At 49.7% G+C, this 20894-nt stretch overlaps 9 protein-coding genes across 9 annotated transcripts; 5 read left to right on the forward strand and 4 right to left on the reverse strand.

Annotated features, from left to right (window-relative positions):
* Positions 1-668: 668 nt before the first annotated feature.
* Positions 669-1901, forward strand: N7511_002883 (TDA10 family protein; the record flags this gene model as incomplete). The annotated part of the gene is made up of 5 exons (XM_057125308.1): positions 669-824; positions 929-1431; positions 1497-1520; positions 1573-1688; positions 1747-1901. 5 exons carry the CDS (start codon positions 669-671, stop codon positions 1899-1901), a joined length of 954 nt encoding a protein of 317 aa, XP_056987467.1.
* A 605-nt stretch (positions 1902-2506) lies between these two features.
* Positions 2507-3460, reverse strand: N7511_002884 (60S ribosomal protein uL30; the record flags this gene model as incomplete). The annotated part of the gene is made up of 2 exons (XM_057125309.1): positions 2507-3133; positions 3338-3460. The coding sequence occupies 2 exons, from the start codon at positions 3458-3460 to the stop codon at positions 2507-2509; spliced, it is 750 nt and encodes a 249-aa protein (XP_056987468.1).
* A 918-nt stretch (positions 3461-4378) lies between these two features.
* On the forward strand, positions 4379-5226 carry N7511_002885 (ESCRT-II subunit protein SNF8; the record flags this gene model as incomplete). Its single annotated transcript, XM_057125310.1, has 2 exons — positions 4379-4851; positions 4914-5226. The coding sequence occupies 2 exons, from the start codon at positions 4379-4381 to the stop codon at positions 5224-5226; spliced, it is 786 nt and encodes a 261-aa protein (XP_056987469.1).
* An 852-nt stretch (positions 5227-6078) lies between these two features.
* Positions 6079-6796, reverse strand: N7511_002886 (FKBP-type peptidyl-prolyl cis-trans isomerase; the record flags this gene model as incomplete). The annotated part of the gene is made up of 6 exons (XM_057125311.1): positions 6079-6118; positions 6173-6214; positions 6295-6315; positions 6366-6426; positions 6531-6601; positions 6663-6796. The coding sequence occupies 6 exons, from the start codon at positions 6794-6796 to the stop codon at positions 6079-6081; spliced, it is 369 nt and encodes a 122-aa protein (XP_056987470.1).
* Positions 6797-8154: 1358 nt separating this feature from the next.
* Positions 8155-8403, forward strand: N7511_002887 (uncharacterized protein; the record flags this gene model as incomplete). Its single annotated transcript, XM_057125312.1, has 1 exon — positions 8155-8403. One exon carries the CDS (start codon positions 8155-8157, stop codon positions 8401-8403), a length of 249 nt encoding a protein of 82 aa, XP_056987471.1.
* Positions 8404-9570: 1167 nt separating this feature from the next.
* On the forward strand, positions 9571-10304 carry N7511_002888 (rRNA-processing FCF1 family protein; the record flags this gene model as incomplete). The annotated part of the gene is made up of 4 exons (XM_057125313.1): positions 9571-9641; positions 9698-9757; positions 9809-10171; positions 10223-10304. 4 exons carry the CDS (start codon positions 9571-9573, stop codon positions 10302-10304), a joined length of 576 nt encoding a protein of 191 aa, XP_056987472.1.
* A 447-nt stretch (positions 10305-10751) lies between these two features.
* N7511_002889 (uncharacterized protein) lies at positions 10752-12582 on the reverse strand (the record flags this gene model as incomplete). Its single annotated transcript, XM_057125314.1, has 3 exons — positions 10752-11414; positions 11468-12206; positions 12320-12582. The coding sequence occupies 3 exons, from the start codon at positions 12580-12582 to the stop codon at positions 10752-10754; spliced, it is 1665 nt and encodes a 554-aa protein (XP_056987473.1).
* Positions 12583-12858: 276 nt separating this feature from the next.
* Positions 12859-16108, reverse strand: N7511_002890 (rRNA-processing protein UTP21; the record flags this gene model as incomplete). The annotated part of the gene is made up of 4 exons (XM_057125315.1): positions 12859-13464; positions 13521-14399; positions 14453-15940; positions 15998-16108. 4 exons carry the CDS (start codon positions 16106-16108, stop codon positions 12859-12861), a joined length of 3084 nt encoding a protein of 1027 aa, XP_056987474.1.
* Positions 16109-16887: 779 nt separating this feature from the next.
* Positions 16888-20840, forward strand: N7511_002891 (inositol polyphosphate kinase VIP1; the record flags this gene model as incomplete). The annotated part of the gene is made up of 3 exons (XM_057125316.1): positions 16888-19285; positions 19363-20683; positions 20732-20840. The coding sequence occupies 3 exons, from the start codon at positions 16888-16890 to the stop codon at positions 20838-20840; spliced, it is 3828 nt and encodes a 1275-aa protein (XP_056987475.1).
* Positions 20841-20894: the final 54 nt, after the last annotated feature.

Genomic DNA, 20894 nt, shown 5'->3' on the forward strand with positions numbered 1-20894 from the left:
TGGCAGATTACCACCTTCACATGCCGATGGAGGTATTTTATTACGTGTAATTTATATGCCGATACTGTTGCATGCTTCAGATGCAAGCCAGAAACTACTATATACTGCCTAGGTCTACTGACAGGAGTTTATAAGAGACTATCGTTGACTATAGCAACAGACCATACACTGTATCCCGGCGAACGATACAGCAACAATACTTGACTAAGCATTGTTCACCGAAGTAGGAAAATAGGGGGATCTACATGGAGTGGATGAGATCTAAGTGAACTGAACTAGCTAGTTAACTATGTCTGATTTAATGAAAGAATCAGTTACAGTATATCTGACTATACGTAACTATACTGGACACCAGACACCGGACACCACTGGACTGTATACTCGTCAGTCCGACACATGTGACGACCGACGTCATTTCCATGTGCATAGCTGTCGATGATAGTCTCACCAAAGCTCAAGTCTGAACTTCCCAGGGTTGAATCCCTGGCGAAATTCCAGCCTTATATCTATTTCCAACATCCATCGACATTCATGGATCAAAGTAGCGGCTGAACTGTACCCCGCGTCAAGCCCCAGATTCCTCACTCGGCCGATCGGGGGAGAGTTCCCACCGTAGCCGATACAAAGACAGCCATGACCAACCCCTCCGGTAGTTCCAACAATTCAAAATGCCCGAAATGTCCATCATAGACGACAAATCACAGCACTGTATCCCCTTCCTACTCGACCGTCTACGCGTCCACACCGAACGGCACCGCGGCACAGCTACCCCGCCATTCTTCATAGGTCTCAATGGCGTACAGGGAGCCGGCAAAACAGTCCTAGTAAGTCGGTCCGGACCCGTTCTGATGCCTCGGGACTCTGGTCTTCCTCGGTCAACCCAGTCCTGGTGTATACCTCGTCGGTGCTAGGTTAACATCATCTACAGGTGTCCGCGCTCAATGACACGCTCCGCTCAGCGCCATACTCGCTCGCTGTCGTGACGTTGTCACTGGACGACATCTACCTCACACACGCCGACCAGGTTGCTCTTGCGCAGGCGCATCCGTCGAACCCGCTTTTGCAGCATCGGGGTCAGCCCTCAACACACGACCTGGGGTTGGGCGAGGAGGTCTTTGCGTCGTTGGCGGCGGAGAAGTCCACGGCGATCCCGGCGTACGACAAGTCTGCGTTTGAAGGTCAGGGAGATCGCGTTCCCAAGGAACAATGGAAAGTGGTCAATGAAGAAGGCCAGGAGAAGGTAAAGGTCGTCATTTTCGAGGGTTGGTGTGTTGGATTCCGGGCGTGGGATGATCAAACCTTGCGCGCAAAATGGGAGGACGCTGTGCGGCAGAGGGAGTCGGGCCATTATGATGGGAGACTGGGTCATGTCCAATTTGAGGATGTGAAGGCTGTCAACGATGCCTTGAAAAGATATGATATCTTGACCGAGTAGGTGTTCTTCATTGGTGGTTTACTTAACTTATGAGTGAATTGCTAACATGTTTCTTCTACAGCAAATTGGATGCATTGATCCATATGTATGTGCTATTCCCATTTGTGAACTCGGTCCTGGATACTGACATGATTTAGTGATGCTGAAAGCCCCCATTTCGTGTACGAGTGGCGCCAGGAACAGGAGCGCACTCTCCGTGCTGCCAAGGGCACTGGGATGACTGAGGAGCAAGTCAACCACTTTGTGGACGGTTGTATGTTGCAATTCTTGGACTCGGCAGAGCATTCTTACAGTCATACTAATAAACATAGATTATCCATCATATGAACTCTTCACTGAGACTCTCCGTGAGGGCGCGTTCAAGCCTGCATCGCCTACTTCTGCTTCAAACTCTGATTGGAAAGGTAGACAGCTTCGTCTTGTTGTTGACCGGAATAGGAGAGTGCAAGAGGTTATCAAGATCTGATCTAGAATCTATTTAGAAGACAAAGGTCTCGGTTGAAATGGTTTGAGTCTACGAATGAAGTTATGTATATATACTTCGTGAAGCGACAAAATATGTTTTTGGGGGGGTTGTCTTTTCTTCATCAACCCCTGGAGTATTCAGATCGAACAAATAGCTGGCTTAATCCAGTACAGATGTAGAATAAAAGCACGAACCTAATTCCTGAAATGCATAGGTACGGAGGCACTGCGTGGAGAAGAGTCCAGCGGAACTCGGACCTCGGGACGAATTTCGGCCTCGAAAAAGACAATAGAAGAACACAGCTGCGGCACTAGGAACCTTGCCTAAGCCGGTTACTCTTGACTAAATCTTATCATGGGGGGGGGGTTTTTCGACAAATTTACGATCTACAAAGGGAAAGGTCGTCGACCATGAAATTGGGTTGCTTGAAGCATTAAATTGATCGGAAAACCCAGACCATCGTATCGCTAAAATTGACCAGAGGATATTAAACAGCCCGTGCAAGAAACAACCCAAGACAGTAAAGTCGTAAAATTTTGTAATAGTTTTAGTGGCGGTGCACTCAGAGAATGCCCATACCATGACCCCTCATGAGAAGAATCAATCTAGTTCATCTGGCGGATGAGACCGTTGATGTTGTCCTCACGGTTACCGGTGTCACCACCCTCAATGTAGTGCTTGAACTTGCGGGTACGGAAACCACCGTTGGGGTTGGACAGCTTGAAGGGCCAGAGGAAGTTGTTGGCCTGCTTGAAGTTGGGGCCAACGGTGTAGATCTCGTGGATCAGATCCTCCATACAGACAATGCCGTACTTGCCGAGGTGCTCCTCGATGATCTGGTTGTCGGTGAGGGGAGTGCGCTGCTTGTCGACCTTTCCGTAACCACGCTTGTAGAGGAGCTCACGGACGGACTTCAGGTTGGGGTAACCGTAGGCAATGTAGGGGTTGACGATGGTCAACATCTCCTGGGTAGCCTTGGTGAGACGGATGAAGGTACCGCTGTTGATCTGGATCAAACGGAGCAACTGGAGGATCTTGCGGGGCTTGGGAGCGATCTTGTTGATACCCTTGATACGGACAACGAAGACGAGCTTGGGCTCACCCTCAACGAAGTAGTTACCCTCCTGGCGGGCAACGCGGTTGAGGCGGATCTTCTCACGCTCAGCATTGCGGTACTCCTGGACGTAGGACTCGGCACGCTTGAAGATGACACCACGCTTCTCCTTGTTGGCCTATGAAAATCTCAGTTAGTTTTGAGTTTTCAAAAATCATGAGTGAAAAAATTTTCAAGTGTCATGAACGTGTCAGACCCGAAAGATGGTTAACAATCGACAGCATTGACCGCCTGGTAGGATGGTCTAGTCGGTTGAATGGTGTTATGCATCATAATGAACAAGAGGGAGATGGTGTGAAGTAACTGGGGAGGATAAACAAACCTTCTTGACCTTCTCGACCTCAGCGCGGCGCTCAGCGCGGGCAGCCTCCTGGGACTTGCGCTTCTTCAGAAGGGTCTCGGGAACGAGGACCTGGTTCTGGGTGGGGACGGAGCTGTAATGCATGTTAGAACAGTCTGTTCAGAAAGAAACAAGACTGAGACAATTCGCCGAGTGAAAGAATTGCAGCATATAGCGCCACATTCTCAACTGAAGACATAAAAAAACTCGACGAAATGTCTTTGATCAGTGAGGGCCAGTACAGTGGGGTTGGTTGTCAGTAGCTAGGTACTAATTGCACATTCTTCAGCGCAAGGTTCTCTCAGCCCAACCACCCTCATCTGCACGTGATGCCTTCATCCGACAAAACCCCGACCGAAGCCAGGAAAAAATGTTGACGCTCTTCGAATCAGAATTCAGATGCTGTTACCGCATCATGAACATCTGAGACGATAGCTCACAACAATATTTTTGGAAGAGAAGGTGCAGCGCACTTTCAACCTCAAGACTCCATCACCCTCTTTCTCCTTCCATGGAGTGTTCTGCGACAGAAGACTGTATACGCGGGCCACTATAGTGGAGAGAGAGGGCAGGAAGGATCGAGCTGGTGCCTGACAACCAAAATCCAGTAAGATAATGGTTGCAGCATCTCCAGCGAGAAGTGTGACTATAGCTGAAACCATTCAATCTCGACGAGATTGAAGCAGTCCAGAAGTCAAGGGGAGTCATACGTAGTGGCGACCATCTTGAAGGTTGTTGTCGGAGGTTGTCGAAGGGAAAGAAAAAGTTCGCAGACAAGAAGGAAAAGGGAATTCGCTTGTGCGGGTGGAGTAGCCGCTAGCCAAACAAGGCTAGACCACAAAACAATTCTGATCTAACCTAATATGGCTGAAGCCCTTATCATCCTACGATAAGGGCTCCCCAGCTGATCCGTATTGATGCCTGATGATGTCTGAGGCTGCCTGAATTGGGGTAACCCCGTGGTCGGCATCTACTGTAAGATCTAGATCTGTCAACAGGACCTCACCTTCACAACCCCACATCATGTCACGTCGCGGAGTGGGCCTCGGGGCCTTCACAAACCGCACTCAAACAAGCCAGTCATATGCTACTCATGGCGCAAACCTACGCTCTACTCATACGGCCTCCCTCCAGACCCAGCTCTCGGTCTTCCAGTCGCTGCTCCATACATTTGCCCTAGAACACAGTTCAACCATAAAATCAGATCCAACCTTTCGAGCCGAGTTCGCGCGCATGTGTAATACCATTGGAGTTGATCCACTCGCTGCAAGCAACATCAAAGGAAAGAATGGCCGCCGCGGACTGGGCGAAGGGGGTAGCTTTTGGACCCAGATACTGGGAGGCGATATGAATGATTTCTACTTCGAAGTTGCCACCCGAGTTGTGGAGCTGTGCAGGGAGACAAGGAGTGAAAACGGCGGGTTGATTGGTGTTGAAGAGTGTCGCAAACGAGTGGGGAAGGGAAAGGCGATCGGAAGCGGGCTTGAAGTTTCAGAGTATGAGCTCTATACATGATGGTTATGCACACCGCTGGCTAACACAAGTGCTTGATTGATAGTGATGACATCTTACGTGCAGTCCGGTCACTCGAGCCTTTAGGCTCTGGGTTCTCCATTGTCAATGTTGGCAAGAAGCAATATATTCGATCCGTTCCGAAAGAGCTCAATACGGACCAAGCAACTGTCTTAGAAGCTATCCAAGTTCTGGGATTTGTCAGTGTCTCTATGTTGCGATTGAATTTGAAGTGGGAAAAGGCTCGAGCGCAAACAGTAATCGATGACCTGCTCGCTGATGGTTTAGTCTGGGTGGATGCTCAGGGCCCTGAAAAGGAGTACTGGTCTCCTCAAAATTTGCTCGATGATAGCGGATGAAGCATTGGACGCTTTATCTTATCTCAATCATCTCAGTCACATCCAGACTTGAACTGGGGTCCATACGCTCCCCGGACGCACCTCAAGGCCCAAATGGAGGCTTGCGTTTCATAATCTCGCCATCAAAGAGAGAAACAATATATTGTCAAATCGTGCATGTCAAATCCGCTTTGTCAATTACAGCGGCTCAAGATACTACCTGTGCAGAGTTCAAAACGAGCCCTGGAATCTACAGATACCATAAATATGGCGCTGAAGCACTTGAAAAGACCCTAGGAATTCGGGATAGAACAATGCACGCTGAGGTCTCTTGTGTGTGTGGATATTGTTTTCGGTAGCACTTGTTGATATTCTATTTCGCCTGATGAATATATATTGTGTCATAGCCTTCGAGAAACTTGAATTTTAATTCCTTCACGATATGCTACATTTCCCCAAGACAAAGTCCCGGAAATCTAATCGAGGCTGACTGGGTCTTAATCGCCTTGTTATATCCTTTTATTGCTTCCAAAGTTGCTGGCATATAACATGTAAGCAGAAAGTCTCCAGCTGTAGTGATCGTATTATCCATAGTACGATTCCTTCATCAAGAGACATCCAAGTTGTACATGTCTAGATCTAAAGTACTCTCAAATAGCTACAACGTTTACAGCAAGTAGCACGGGAAACAATGGTAAACCCATGCCAGCCCACTCGACTCTCTCCATTGAATGAGTCAAATCGAGGGACAACAAGAGACCGCCTTTTTATTTTGGCATTTATCTAGCCTGCTCAGATGAAAGAAAGGATCAAGCCGGTTTTCTCGATTGAGTTATCTGAGTTGCGGACCAAGGTTGGCGAATAGCGACTGATTTAAACGGTCTTGGTGCCGACCTTGAGGAGCTCAACCTCACTGTGGATAGTTAACAAGTATGTTCCCATGTGAAAGGAAAACGGTATGACTTACAACACGAGGCGGGAGTTCTCGGGAATCAGACCGGGGAAGCCACTGAGTATTCGTTAGTATTCAGCACATACTGTGTACCTCGGGAACACGGGATAAAGTGTATGAAATAAGCTTGTACGTACCGGGCACCGTAGCCGAAGTCACTGGAAACTGTTAGCAATGTGTCTATCATAGCTTCAACGGGATATCTCACGGGCTGATGGTCAGGATGGCCTTCTCGCCAAGGCTCATCTGGGGGACACCCTCATCCCAGCCTATATAGAAAGCCGATCAGTACACCATACTCTGTCACCACTGTGAATGGACTTGGTCCACAGGTAGAATGCCATGGAGGATATGTTGAGATAAGAAGACGCACCGCGGATGAGACGACCGACACCGATGGGGGTGGCAAGGGGACCACGGCCGGGCTTGTGGGAGCTATCGAAGCTGTTGGGAAAGGGATCGGTCAGCTAAAGGATCGCATTGAGGTGGAGAGGTTATAGCATACGTGGTGCCCATGTAGTGCTGGTCGGCCTTGCTCTCGTCATAGAGGCAGCCAGTGTAGTGGATGGCGACGTGCTCACCCTTCTTAGGGTAGTCAACGCCGTTGCCCTCCTTCAAAGTCAATTTCTCGACGCCCATTTTGAATGATGTAGACGAGAATGGAGATGAGTAAGATGGAGAGAAAATGTGTTGACGAGAACGGAGGGGCGACAGACTATCCACTTTGCTCCGGAGCGGAACACCTCTTGTCAATCCGCTACATAGCGATACCATTGGTCTGATTGAATTCATCGTGAACGGAGAGAGCTTTATATTCAAGGCTCGAGCTTTACCAAAACAAAGATTTCTTTTCCCCACTTGAGGAATTGTATCCGTCAAATGCCAGCTGAGGTAATGATATAGAGCTCCAAATGCGGCTTAGTGGTGTCCTATTTAGGACTAGCCAGCATCAACCTATTTCGACTCATCTATAGCCCGTCATGACTAGAACAGACTGCAAACCAACACTGTGATGCCGGTTTTGATGGAGGAGAAATCATAAGTATTCAGCTTTCAGCTGTTCTCACTCATGTGAAATCGAACCGAAGATGCCGGGACAACATATCAGTCCTGGCCTGTGACTAGCCTGTCATGCTAGGTAGGGTCCATATTGCCACCCAGAAGCAATCCAAAAGAAGCAAGGTTAAATGTCGGTTAGTTAGCACTACCCGAGTGCCCAGTGCCGCTGGGTTCCACGTCACAATGCTTTCGATATGAGATTTGGAATTGTCTCGGGAAAAGGGATCGTTGTGAAGAGTGGATTTGGGTCGAGATCAAGTGCAGCAAGAGTCCATAACATCATTATAGCCAACGTTAGTAAGTGATGTCCAAAAGCCGATATCAGTGGATGTAATCTCCTAGCAGGATTTCTCACCCATCGCACATTCTACTTGTTGACACAGTGGAACCCCGTTTACCCGCTACCAATGCCGTTAAAGAACCAAGCAACACCAGACAAGGGCCCGTTTTGACCCGGCAGAATGAGACATTAAAAGCTTTCACTCTGATACTGTATGGCAAGGGTCAAGATAAGAACGAATGGTTGAGTGGACCGTTCCATAGATCGACACCTCCATTACACAGACCGAGCCTGCGCCGACCGATCGCCGAGAGCCTGCATGCAGCAATAAAATTGAAATAAGCGTTGAAAAACACTGTAATTCGCTAGACCCAGACTCGAGCGAACGTCAGCATCGAGATCGCTTAATTTCGATCGGCTTGTTAGGCAGGAAAAAGAACCGGCAATCACTCGGTGCAAACTCGGCTGAGGCATTAAACGGTTTCAGCCCTGCGCATATTTCGTTTTTTATTGTTCAATCGAATATTTTTCACCGTTGACTCCATTGACTCCATAGATATATAATAAGCCTAATCTCGCATCTCAAAATTGAGTACATCAATCCAATCCACTCTTCCACTAGCGCTTTCCCATGTCATTTTACAAGCCCTCATACACCATGAGCGCCTCCACATCTATCACCATGAGCTCTGATGCTCTGAGCAACATTTCAGACACCTTGAACCAGTCCTCTCCAACTTCCTCCTCCTCCTCATCCCAACATACTCGTTTCTCTCGCTTCAAGAAGCACTTCAGCGACTTCAAAAAGGATTGGGCTCCTCTGATGGCCGCCAAGGAACACTGGGAAGACGAGTACACCTTCCCACCTGGAAGATATGCTGGTCAAGGATACCAACAGGCAAATTAAATGGGTGAGTTACAGCATACGCGATGAAATGAGATGGTGTTCTGACTTTTACAGCCATTTAGATGATAATAATGGCTTAGATGGGATTGGGAAAATTGGGCGCTATTGGGTATAATGAGATAGAACGAGATTGATTTAATGACTGCAAATAGCTTTAATGAATGACGATATTATACCCTGCTATTATGATGCGTACTCTATTCGGAACCAATTACTCATTTCGTTGGAATACTTCAGTTCTACCCAATATCTAATCCTTGATGTCTTGGATACCGAGCGAACTGTCTTTCCCATAGAGAACTTTTCCACATGTTGCATACAAGGAGTTATAGATTGCGATTTTCTTGATTTGGGAGACAATTAAGCCGGACAATCTCGATGTAAATTGTTATTTGGTATTATTCAAAATCGACTATTGACTGGTTGGTTGTCACAGGATTTGCGGTCCATCACTTCGGCGGCTAGGCTATAGATATTGCTACTAGTAAACGGGATCCCTAGAAACATCTAATTTCCATTTAATTAATAGTAGCCAGACAAGAATCGTTTTTTCATACGGTTCCCGAACAAAGGATCTCTGTCAAATACCTTCTCTTCAACGCTTCGTTCTCAATTGGATCCGTCGTCTACCTACCCAAATTTAATGACTTAAAACGTATTCTGATCCATTATCCAATTATTTCCTGTGCATTTGTCTAGAATTGGAACAGAAGCATTCCGTGGCGAATGTCTTCGATTCGCTACCAGTTTACTCGGCCTGGATCGAGTGACATATTACCTTGATGAAACCAATTAAAATTCCCTTTTAATTCATACCACGTCAAAAGTAATTCAAAAGGATGGAGAAAGTAATTTCTGTATGTACCTGATGGGTTTGCACCTCCATCCATATCGTACTGTGCACGGGTTAGGGACACAACATAACCAATGTGTGCTGGAACTCAAAACAGCGATAGCAGAGTGTTAGATAAAGGATTCAAATGGCAATATTTGCACATCTATGTCTCTACTTTCTAACCCTGCTTGCTCTCTTTCACTTTTATATTGTCCGTTGATGGCCCAGACTATCCATGCTTAGTCATCACATCTCAACCGCCGATAAGAAAAAAAAAACCTTCCAAGGTCCCATCAATCTCATTCATATCAACATATCAGCTTAACGTCACAATGGGTGTCCAAAGAAAGACCAGAAAGTTTGCCCTGGCCAAAAGGGCCATCACTATGAAGGATAACCGCCTGTTTGTTCCCCCAATTCCCCTTGCGCCCTCTATTCTCAACCGCTAACACTGACCAGGAAGTCAAACCAAGACAAGAAAGAAGAGGAAAAGCCCAAGGATGATCTGATCAGAGAAGCGTGAGTAAACTAATTCAATTCGAAAAACACAGAAATCTAACAAACCCCCAGTCCCCAGGCTCCTTCGTCCATGTTCTTCCAATACAACACAGCTCTCGCTCCCCCGTACTCCGTCCTGGTCGATACCAACTTCATCTCCCACACCATTCAACACAAGCTCGAGGTCATCCCAAGCATGATGGACTGTTTATACGCAAAGTGTATCCCAATCGTCACAGACTGCGTTCTAGCCGAGTTGGAAAAGCTGGGCCCGAAATACCGTCTTGCTCTGCGTGTGGCCAAGGACACTCGTTTTGAGAGAGTCAAGTGTGACCACAAGGGTACCTATGCCGATGACTGTCTCGTCGACCGTGTGATCAAGCACCGTGTCTACATCATCGCCACCAACGATCGCGACCTCAAGAGACGTATTCGGTATGTTCTGCGACGGAGAGAAAATTGCCATGACCATTCTGACTCTTATAGTAAAATCCCTGGTGCTCCTATCATGAGCGTTGCTCGCGGAAAATACGTTATCGAGCGCCTCCCCGATGCCCCCGAGAAGTGAGCGCTTTCACACGACCTTTTATTGCGTTCGGCCTGGCGTCTTGTTCACCAGTCTATGTTACCATTGCGATACCCACGAATTTCTTTTTTTATATCAAAAGTTACATCGAATCAAAGATTTTGTCTCTTTAGTGGCAGGCAAATTTCACATCAACTGGGACACCGATTGACGGCAAATTGGGTTGTCGCATGAAGCGCATCGCACCAGTACGGCTCTGGATATCAATCAACATCCGATACTATCAAAAGGGCTCTTCAAGGACAGCTGCCAATTGACCTAGCCGCTAAGACTTTCAAGTTGAATTCTACGATGACCATCGCACATCTTCTCTGGTGGAAATCCGACGAGTTGAGGTCCTTCTTGAAGTAGGACCAGTGATTGCCAATAGGCCATTTGCTTCCAGCCCCGTCATTCTGGCGGACTGAGTTGCAGCATGTATTATATTTGTTAAGAAAATGTTGTGAACAATTTACGCACCGCATCCTTAGCGACTCGATTGTCCGCAAAGCTTTCCATCATCCTCCGCCGCGACATCATGATGTATAGCGGTGGTAATTCTGCAAGTAGCGACTTGGAGTCAACCGAGTCATCATCCGGAGCAGCGATATCAAGAAGCTGCTTCAGTATCCGTAGAGAATACAACGTAGCCTGGATCTGACCGAGGAGCTGAACATCCACCCAATCAGTCCGTTGACCCATGTATCCCTTTGCAAGGAACTTTTCTACTTGCTTTCCCGTTGGAGTCGCACTCGCATCACGGTAGACCTCAGCAAGGGCGAACAGGAACCAGAACCTCTCCGTCGCTAGACTATGCCTGAACATATCCCGTGCAGATTCAAGTCGACTGCGAAATAGCCCTAAGTCCGACTTCACGTACTGTTCCTCACTGAGCGCCACCTCATCGGCAACAATCCTTCCACCTCGACGAACATACTCACGCACAACCGAGTACCGATTATCAGCAGCCCTCGAAAGATTGAAAAACGAATACCCAAGAGCACGATAATCGCGCCCATGCCTCCAAGCACACTGCCTAGCATGATCTTCACTCAAAACCCCGAGATAAACATGCGGCATGCCATCCGAGCAATAGACCCCAGGAAGCTGATACTGCCAAAACAACTCAGAAATCCGAGGATCCAGATCCTGGACCAACCCCCAGCCCCAAGAGCAGGCTGCAAATGCGTATCCTCATCTTCATATTCCTTCAAAAACTCCCGATATTCATCCAAAGCCTCCGTCACCCCGCCATCATGCTTAGCCGCCTGCACAATCTGCGCAAACCTCAAATGCGGATCCTGCATCAAGCGAAACGCAAACCGCCGAAGACTAGCGACCCCCAACTTCCGCGCAAGCCCAGCCGGACAAATCCTCAACCCCCGAATATCCCCCTCAACAGGATCCCACACGCCCGACGGCGTCTGCACAGAATCCAGAAACACAACCCCACCTTCCAACCCAAGATCATGAACCATCAAATCCGAATCCCCGGATAAAACCACCGACCCCGTCGCTTTTGCGACGCGCGCGCATTCCACATCTGCCTCGCCGGGGACCATAACCGTCCTCTCCGCAAAGGGGTATTCATGTTTATTGCGGAGCGAGCTGACATCCTCATCGATATCCTTTCGAATAGACTCTGTCGTCCAGCGACCTTTGAGGTCCTCGTATACGCAGGAAACCATGAATGGGTTTTCGGGTAGGTTCTTCCTTCGACTGGGTAGACCGCGACTGCACCAGATTTGGCCTGCTTTGGGGTTAATTGGGGGCCGGGATTTGGGCGCTGAGTGGAGGGGTAGGTCGCGGCGGGCAAGCTCGAGTCTTTTGCGCGATTTTTCGTTTCTTGATAGGCGTGTTTCGCGTTTTGAGGTTGGGAGGGCGCCGTCGAAGCATATTTGGTGGCTGTAGTTTTGGTGTTAGTGGTTTGTACTGTTGATGCTGCTGTAGGTGTAGGTATATGCGAGTGTATGGGTGATGGCGGCGGGGTGGAATGGTGGGGGTTGTGGAATGCTCACATTTCAACGCCTAGTTTGTTCAATTGGAAGAGGAAGCTGCATACCCCGCGACTGACTTCGTCGCAGCTTGGTTGGACATCCAGGATGTCGCAGCTTGGGTCTATCCATGACAGTAGGCGGTGGTGGACATGGTATACTAGACTTGGGCCGTCGATGACGACTCCTCGCACGCGCGGGGGGTCTTCTGGGCCTGGGAGTTGGCCATTGAGTTGGATGCTCTCGGCATATGGGAGGAGGTGTTTGGTGAGGTATTGAATTCCCATCGTGTGTAGAAATGAAATTGCTGGCTTGCGGTTTTTTTTTCTGGTTGTATTAGTCAGGGTTGGTCCGCGGGAACTAAAGCGAAGTATGGAGATGGCTTGGATGTTTACTTCAACCCTAAGTCCAACCATTTTTAAATAGATGATATACGGAGACGAAGAAATGCAGATTCTGTGGGATGGTTCATATATCCCGAAAGCATGGACAATGCATCTATGAAAGCAACAAATTAGACAGCTCATTTACATACGCCAGACCCATACAATGACTCTAATCTTTTAGCGGGCAGACCGCAAGAACCCAACAACACCACGACAGTATCCAACCAACTCAGCCAAACGCTTTCCTTCCCGCTCCTGCTCCTGAGCCCAAGAAGCCAAAGCATTCTGCAAGAGACGGTACTCAGGTCCATCTCTCTGAGAGCTGAGAGAGACAGTATCCGAGTGAATCTTCAAGAATACCGCCATCCAAGCATTGACCATTTCGAAATCCCTCTTGGACTTCAAGCGGTGAGTGAGAGCAATGACAAAGTCAGACAATTCAGAATGTCCAGCGCGAACGCGAGGATCCAATGATCGGATCTCGAGATCGGCCTTGGCAGGAGGGAGGGTTTTGAGGTGGTCGACGAAGGAGTCGTAGTTGCCGGATTTGTGAGCGGCTTCCAAGGACCGAGTGAAGATTGTCTGGGCGGAGGGGCCAGTTTCGCCGTTTTGCAACTTGGCGATGCGAAGACGTTCGGCCTCGGCAGTTTGTGCGAGGAATCCGGCTTCAGCGGCTTCGTTGTTAGAGGCGGCTGGCTCGGGTCCGCTGGAGCTGAGCATGGAGGGCAGGAAGAAAGGCGCCTTCTCGGGGGCCTTGGGTGCTTCCTTGGGCTTGTTGCGTTCCTATTTAGTTGTGAGCATTTGAATATCTTATGATGCAAATAGTGAAGTTTTCTTACCCGAATAGTATCAAGATGGACCAATGACTGCCATCTGCTCTTGGGAACCAAACTGAGAGTCATCATATCAGTTTGTAGCTGCTCAGTCGTCAAAACAGGGCCATCGTCCTCATCGTCTTCAGCAACATCCATGAAGGCAGCCTCAACGAGACCAGCACCACTCTCGCCTGATGTGGCCGGAACGCCAACATTTTCAATAACACTCTCGTCCAGGTTCTTGGTCGAAATAGGCATGAAAAGACTGCGGTTGCTCCAGAGGCTGATACCAATACCACCGGCGTGGGCTGTAGCAAGGAATTCGCCAGTAGATGACATGGACAGGGCGACACATGTGCTGGATACTCGGAAGATATCGATCAGATGTCCCGTGGGCAGATCCCAAACACGAACCACAGAGTCCAAAGACGCCGCAATAACCCATCGTCCATCATTCGAGAAGATGAAGTCATTGATCTGACCCACGCATCCCCAGAACTCACGAACGAGTTTCCTGGTCTCGAGGTCGATCACGCGGATTGAGAGGTCGTCACAGCTGAAGGCAACCAACTCACTGGCCTTGTTGTAGCGAAGTCCAGTAATGGCAGCCATTGGGTGCCAGTCAAGTTCGTCGATGAAGGATCCAGAAAGAAGATCCCAGAACTTGACTTTGCCGTCCAAGCCACAGCTGACGACGGTTCGGTTCAGACTGTCAATCATCAACCCGGTGACAGCCTTGGTGTGCTTTGTCGAGGGGGAAATGTTGAGCTTGCTGACGCGAGACTTTTGTAGACGGGCTGGGAAGCTTTGTCGGTGTTGGCCAGATTGCATGTTATACATGTCAATAGCACCTCCAGCTGAACCAATGACAGCGAAAGTTCCACATTGCGAGATCGCCACGCTCTGTTACATACTTGTTAGACGCAGAAATCAAATCTTCTCGAGGAGGTACATACCTTGACTTCTGTTGAGTCGCTAGTCACAAATGCCCAGCGACCTGCCTTCTTCTTACCCCAGAACCAGGTACGAGCGTATTTGTCGCCCCGATGACCGGTGACCACACTTTCCCAGCCGGTTGCATTAGAAGCATCGGCGTTGGTAGCCTTGGGGTTCGACCAAATGGGTCCAGTGGTAGTGATACCCATACCACCATCACGGTTCAGACTGCAAGCGATACAGGATATCTCGGGAGCCTTGAGGTCATCCACTGACGATTTGCTCGAGTTACTCTGGCCCGACTTCTTGGCCTTGCTTTCCACGTTGCCCTGAGAGATCTCAGTATGCTGGCTATCCTTGCGCAAACTGAGTCCCCAGAGACTGCAGTCCTTACTAGCACTCATAAGCCATTTGCCGCCAGAATCGGATCCATCCGAGGAGGCTGGCAAGAAGTCAATGGCGCTGACGGCAGCCGAGTGGCCGTTTCTTGCGTGAAGAGGTCTGGGAATAGGCGAGAAGGGGGTTGCGTCAAAGATCCAAGTCTTCAGCGCGTTGTCATCACCGGAGGACACCAGCACGGGCTGACCATCCAGGAACTCGACATTGTTCGCTCCCATGGACTTCTCGCCACTGAGAACCTTGTGAGCACCACGGAGGATGCCAGCAACACGGCCTCCCTCGTTCAAATCCCAGAGTGTGATATCACCGCTGCCACTAGAGGCAGTGGCCATGACACCTGGGGTGCGGCCTTCGGGACCAGCACCAAGACCATCACTTCGGAAAGAGATCGAAGTCACGGGAAGACCCCGAGACGAGGCAGCCCGCAGAGCCAAAACTGTCTGACCAGAGTTGACATTTTGAATCGACAATGCGCCGCTCTTGTACGCGATGGCAACAAGAGACAGAGCGGGGGTAGAGCTAATAGCAGTCACAGGTCCAGCCTCGGCAGACAGAGCAGGCAGAGTGAACAGGAGCTTTCCGCTGCGGAGGTTCCAAATATCAACCGCTCCATCGGTGCGGCCCACGAAGACCTTGTTCAGGTAAGTTGGCATGTTGCACATGACTCCGGTGTAGATCTGATCCGAGCCCTGAACAGGCTGTGCACGCAGACTAGCATAGTGCTCGTATGTTCCGGTCTTCCACACCTCAACACCACCCGCCCAGCAACCAACGACCCACGAACCGAACACAACCAACCGCTGGATGGGGCCCGCTAGATCGGAGGGGCTGTCGAGAGCTGCGATCTTCTTTCCACGCTTGAAAACCCAAACACCGCCGGGGGACCGCGGCCGGAGATGACCCCATGATGCAAATATCTTATCCTGCCATGCGCAAGTTGCGGTGATAATCTCGGGGGTTTGAGGCCGACTCAGGAAGATCAGGTTCAGTCCTCGGCGCAAGTCGTATGTCTGCAGAGAATGTCCGACTGAGGTGGTAATCTGGAAGGTTGATTTGCCCAGGCGTACTGAAGTGAAAGGGACTGGTGTGGGTGACACTAATCCTAATGTCTTCACGAGACAGCGTCAGCTGGAGCACGGAGATGAAAGTCTGACCTTTCCACATACCCGGAAGGGAGCAAAGATTTTGGAGCCTCGCGATTGACCTTTGGTCAGTTGCGATGTGCGCTTCTGCCTCTTGACCAGAGGCGCATCGTGCTTGTCGCTAGCAGCAGACATGCTGATATAGAGATGAAGTCTGGATATCGACTTGAGATAGGTGCTGGCAAAGACAGCGGGATAGTCAAGATATTCAGAAAAACACACAATGTAATTCTTCTACCATTGGCATCCAGATATCCCCGACAAACAGCACTTGCAGTCCAGTATGTGTTTGAAGTCGCCCGTCTGAGCTTCTTTTTTTCCCGCGGTTTTTTTCTGCCCCGCCTAATCCTGCAGGACCCAGACCGCCTGCCCATATGGGAAAAAGTCCAAGATCAGTGTTGAATATAGACCTGCAGCAGGCTCAATTCTGTGGATAGATTGATTGGAGTTGATTATTGGGAAGAGTGATGGACGGCCTATGATTTGCATACATGAACCCTGTCAGGCGTGTCTCGCTGTCATCAACATTTGCCTCCAGGACGATCACCTTGTGATGCATGCGTATTGAGCACCTTCGCCTCAAGTCCCTGATTAGTTGTCCCAAGTACTACAAAGTACTCGAAACTCCAGAAACGCGGCATAGGTTCCGTAGAATCCATAGAGCGCAGTAACACTACTAAATTCGACCTCATCATCAGAGAATATAAAGTTGGTGAACCGCTTCACCGTCTCTCCGCCTGCGGGCCCATTCTTTGGTAATACAGTCTTTCTCCGAATGTGACGTTGGTTCTTCTCTTCTCCTCCCTCCTCTCTCTTCTCTCTCTTGAAACACATCTCCTTGTCGGAGTTTCTGTTATTATCTTCCACCCCCCCACTTTGCCCCTCCTATCAGCGGGACATTCCCAGTGTCCGCTATGGATCCCGGGGGCTCTCTCAATGCCGACTCTTCGACTCCTGCGCAACCGATCATGACGGCCTCCCCTCCCTCGCCGATGGACACCGAGAACGAGCAGACGCCCACAGGGCTGATCCCAGAACCGACGGGATTGTCACCAACCAAGTCCGTCCACCCCAAGACCGCAGGAAAATCCGATCCGGTATCCGAACCTCGACCGGGTGGTGTAATTGGACACTCTACACGCTCCTCGAGCCGGGCACCCAGGAGATTCAGTGGAAGCACAGCTGCGAGTACAGCTGCAAGCTCTATCAGTGAGATGGAATCCAGCTCTCTCAAGCCATGGAGGATTGGAGTATGTGCTTTGGATGTCAAGGCCCGCAGCAAGCCGAGCCAGAATATTTTGACGCGGCTTCAATCAAAGGGTGACTTCGAGGTGATTGTCTTTGGAGACAAGGTGATTCTCGACGAGGCTGTGGAAAATTGGCCAGTGTGTGATTTCTTGGTGGCCTTCTTCTCCGACGGATTTCCCTTGGATAAGGCGATTGCGTATGCTAAGCTGCGCAAACCGCTATGCGTCAATGATCTGCCTATGCAAAAGGTCCTGTGGGATCGGCGGTTGTGTCTGCAAATTCTGGATCATATGGGTGTCCCCACCCCGAAGCGGTTGGAAGTCAACCGTGACGGCGGTCCAGTTCTGGAGTCGCCCGAGCTAGGCCAGCATATCTATAGCCTGACCGGTGTGAAGCTTCCAGGCCCCGAAGATGGCACTGGTGGTGGTGCCCCCAGAACCCAGAGCGTTTCCATGTCCGAGGACGGCGAGTCGTTGATTGTAGATGGCAAGGTCTTTAGAAAGCCTTTTGTCGAGAAGCCAGTCAATGGCGAAGACCACAACATTCACATCTACTTCCCCAAAGACTCGCAGTATGGTGGTGGTGGAAGACGGCTCTTCCGAAAGGTTGGCAACAAGAGCTCAGAATATGATCCCAATATGTCTGTGCCACGATCTGTCACAGAGAGTGATACGAGTTATCTGTACGAGCAATTCCTCAGAGTCGACAATGCCGAGGATGTCAAGGCCTATACAGTCGGACCCGACTTCTGTCACGCAGAGACCCGCAAGTCTCCTGTCGTGGATGGCCTTGTCCGGCGAAACACTCACGGAAAGGAGATCCGTTATATCACCAAACTTGGCAAAGAAGAAGCAGCAATTGCTTCCAAGATTTCTAATGGTTTTGGCCAGAGAATTTGCGGCTTTGACATGCTTCGCGTTGGAGATAAAAGCTACGTCATTGATGTTAATGGCTGGAGTTTCGTCAAGGACAACAACGACTATTACGACAAGTGTGCCAACATTCTGCGAGATATTTTCCTGAATGAGAGACGCAAATGTGAAGGACCAATTGATGCTTCCGAGCCCCCCTCTCCAGACATCGGACCATCCAGGAGGAGCACTGCTGGGTCCCATCGCCAGGCTTTGAAGACATTGCTGAAGTCTCCCAGTCATTCCAGACTTTACGGCACCCAAGGGTCTCAAAAGCCTCAGGATAACCCTCCCTCGGAGGTATCAACTGCCACTCCATCGGTGGCATCTTCATCTGGAGTCGAGAGCGCTGATATTGGCGCCGCTCTTAGCAAGCTAAACTCTCGCGAGGGGCACTCTGCTTCTCGTGCATACAGTCCCTCCAATACGAAGTCACCGGCTCTCTCAGTGCAACATGCCAACGATGAAGCGCTTCCTCCCCTTCCAGCTTCCAAGCACTCTTGGAAATTGAAAGGCATGGTCGCAGTGATACGCCATGCAGACCGAACTCCGAAGCAAAAGTTCAAATTCACATTCCACAGTCAACCTTTTGTGAACCTACTCAAGGGGCACCAGGAAGAGATAGTGATCAAGGGCGCGGCTGCCTTGAGCAGCGTATCCGATGCAGTCAAAATAGCCATGGAAAAGGGCCTGGAAGATATGGAGAAGCTGAAGCTGCTCCGCACGTCTCTGGAAAAGAAGGGCGGCTGGCCCGGGACTAAAGTTCAAATCAAACCCATGTTTAGAAAGCGGACTCCAGAGGAAATGGGTGATTCGACACCTGTTGTTTCCACCCCAGGAGCTTCCACAGGCGAAACAGTTCTTACTCCTGTGCCTGAGGATCCTGAACATCCGGAAACTGAAGAGCTGCGCCAGGCACGAAGCGATTCTATCTCTGGTGCAACCTTCTCACGCTTCTCTGCCGCCGAGAATGACTTGATTTTGGACAAATTGCAGCTCGTGATCAAGTGGGGAGGAGAGCCTACTCATGCTGCCCGTTACCAATCGCAGGATCTTGGGCTGAATATGCGCGACGATCTCAAGTTGTTGAACAAGGAGGCACTCAACAATGTTCGTATATTTACCAGCTCGGAGCGCAGAGTGAGCACTAGTGGTGAGTTAAATCCCGCCCATCCTCTCGGAATGGGAGCTTCCCAGATTGAATATCATACTAACCAACTTCCTAATTAGCACAAATTTGGGCTTGTTCATTCTTAGACCAGAAGGACATTCCCGATGACTTGATCCAGGTTCGTAAGGACTTGCTGGACGACTCTAATGCCGCCAAGGATGTTATGGACAAGGTCAAGAAGAAGCTCAAATTGCTTTTGAGGGAAGGATCTGCGCCTTCGCAATTTGCTTGGCCCAAGGATAGCAACATCCCAGAGCCTTCGGTTGTGCTGGCCACGGTAGTTGAACTAATGAAGTTCCACCGTAGCGTGATGCGACATAACTTCGAGAAGTTTGCTGGTTCCCCGCAACTGACAGGGTCTACATCGAATGGCCTTGATGCTGCTCAGGCAGATGAAGTTCCAACTGATCAACCTAATATTGAAGACATTCAGGGTCGCTGGTGCGCTGGTGAAGACCCCCGACTCTTCAAGGAGCGATGGGAGAAGCTCTTCGCAGAATTCTGTGACACTGAAAAGGTCGACCCCAGCAAGCTTTCTGAGCTGTACGATAGCATGAAATTCGACGCGCTCCACAACCGCCAATTCCTGGAATGGGTCTTCATGCCTCCTGACATGGCTGCTGATGAAGATGACAAGGCTAGTCTGAAGGGTAAAAGCACAAAGTCGGAAGTTGGTGAATCCAAGCATGCACAGCAGGAACCTGGCAGCGAAAAGCCCGAAGAGGGCCATACATTCGCTCATCGCTTTGGGTTGAAGAAGCGCAGCGTGCTCGAGTCACTTCCTCATCTCCGGGCACTGGATGATTCATACGATCACTACTTCAAGCTTTTCCCTGGCTCTAATACTACCAAGTGCAAGATGGACAAGCGACTTTCCAAGCTCCGGGACCTGTACAAGCTGGCCAAGGTCCTGTTTGACTACGTGACACCCCAAGAATACGGTATCACCGACAGTGAGAAATTGGAGATTGGTCTCCTTACATCTCTTCCTCTTCTGCAAGAGATTGTCCGAGATCTGGAAGAAGTGCAAGCATCCCAGGATGCCAAGTCTTTCTTCTACTTTACCAAAGAATCTCACATCTACACTCTTTTGAACTGCATCCTGGAAGGTGGAATTCAAACCAAGATTGCCAGGAGCGCCATACCCGAGCTGGACTATCTCTCCCAGATCTGTTTCGAGCTCTACGAGGCTCGGGATCATGAGTCAGACTCCTACTCCTACTCCATCCGAATCTCCGTCAGCCCCGGTTGTCACGCATTCGATCCTCTTGACGTGCAACTCGACTCGAGGCACGCCATTGGCTGCGCCCCACGACGAAGCTTAACAGCTCACCAAGACTGGAAGGAGGTGATTGAAACATTGAAGGCGAAGTTCAATACGTGAGTTACCTCGATCCTTATGTGATACTTGTTGCTAATTGTGACCAGGGTGGAACTTCCCAAAACTTTCATCGCGGTCAACCTGAGTGAGAAGCATACCGCTCATCCCGAAGAAGACGACTCACCAGAGGCCTCGGCGGAGGTCTCTGGCCAATGATTCCTAGAAATTGCCCTATTTGAATTTTGGATCGCGAATTGCGTCTGTACTCTA

The sequence above is a fragment of the Penicillium nucicola genome, assembly GCF_028828085.1.
Source record: "Penicillium nucicola strain IBT 29836 chromosome Unknown utg000002l, whole genome shotgun sequence".
Lineage (NCBI taxonomy): Eukaryota > Fungi > Ascomycota > Eurotiomycetes > Eurotiales > Aspergillaceae > Penicillium > Penicillium nucicola.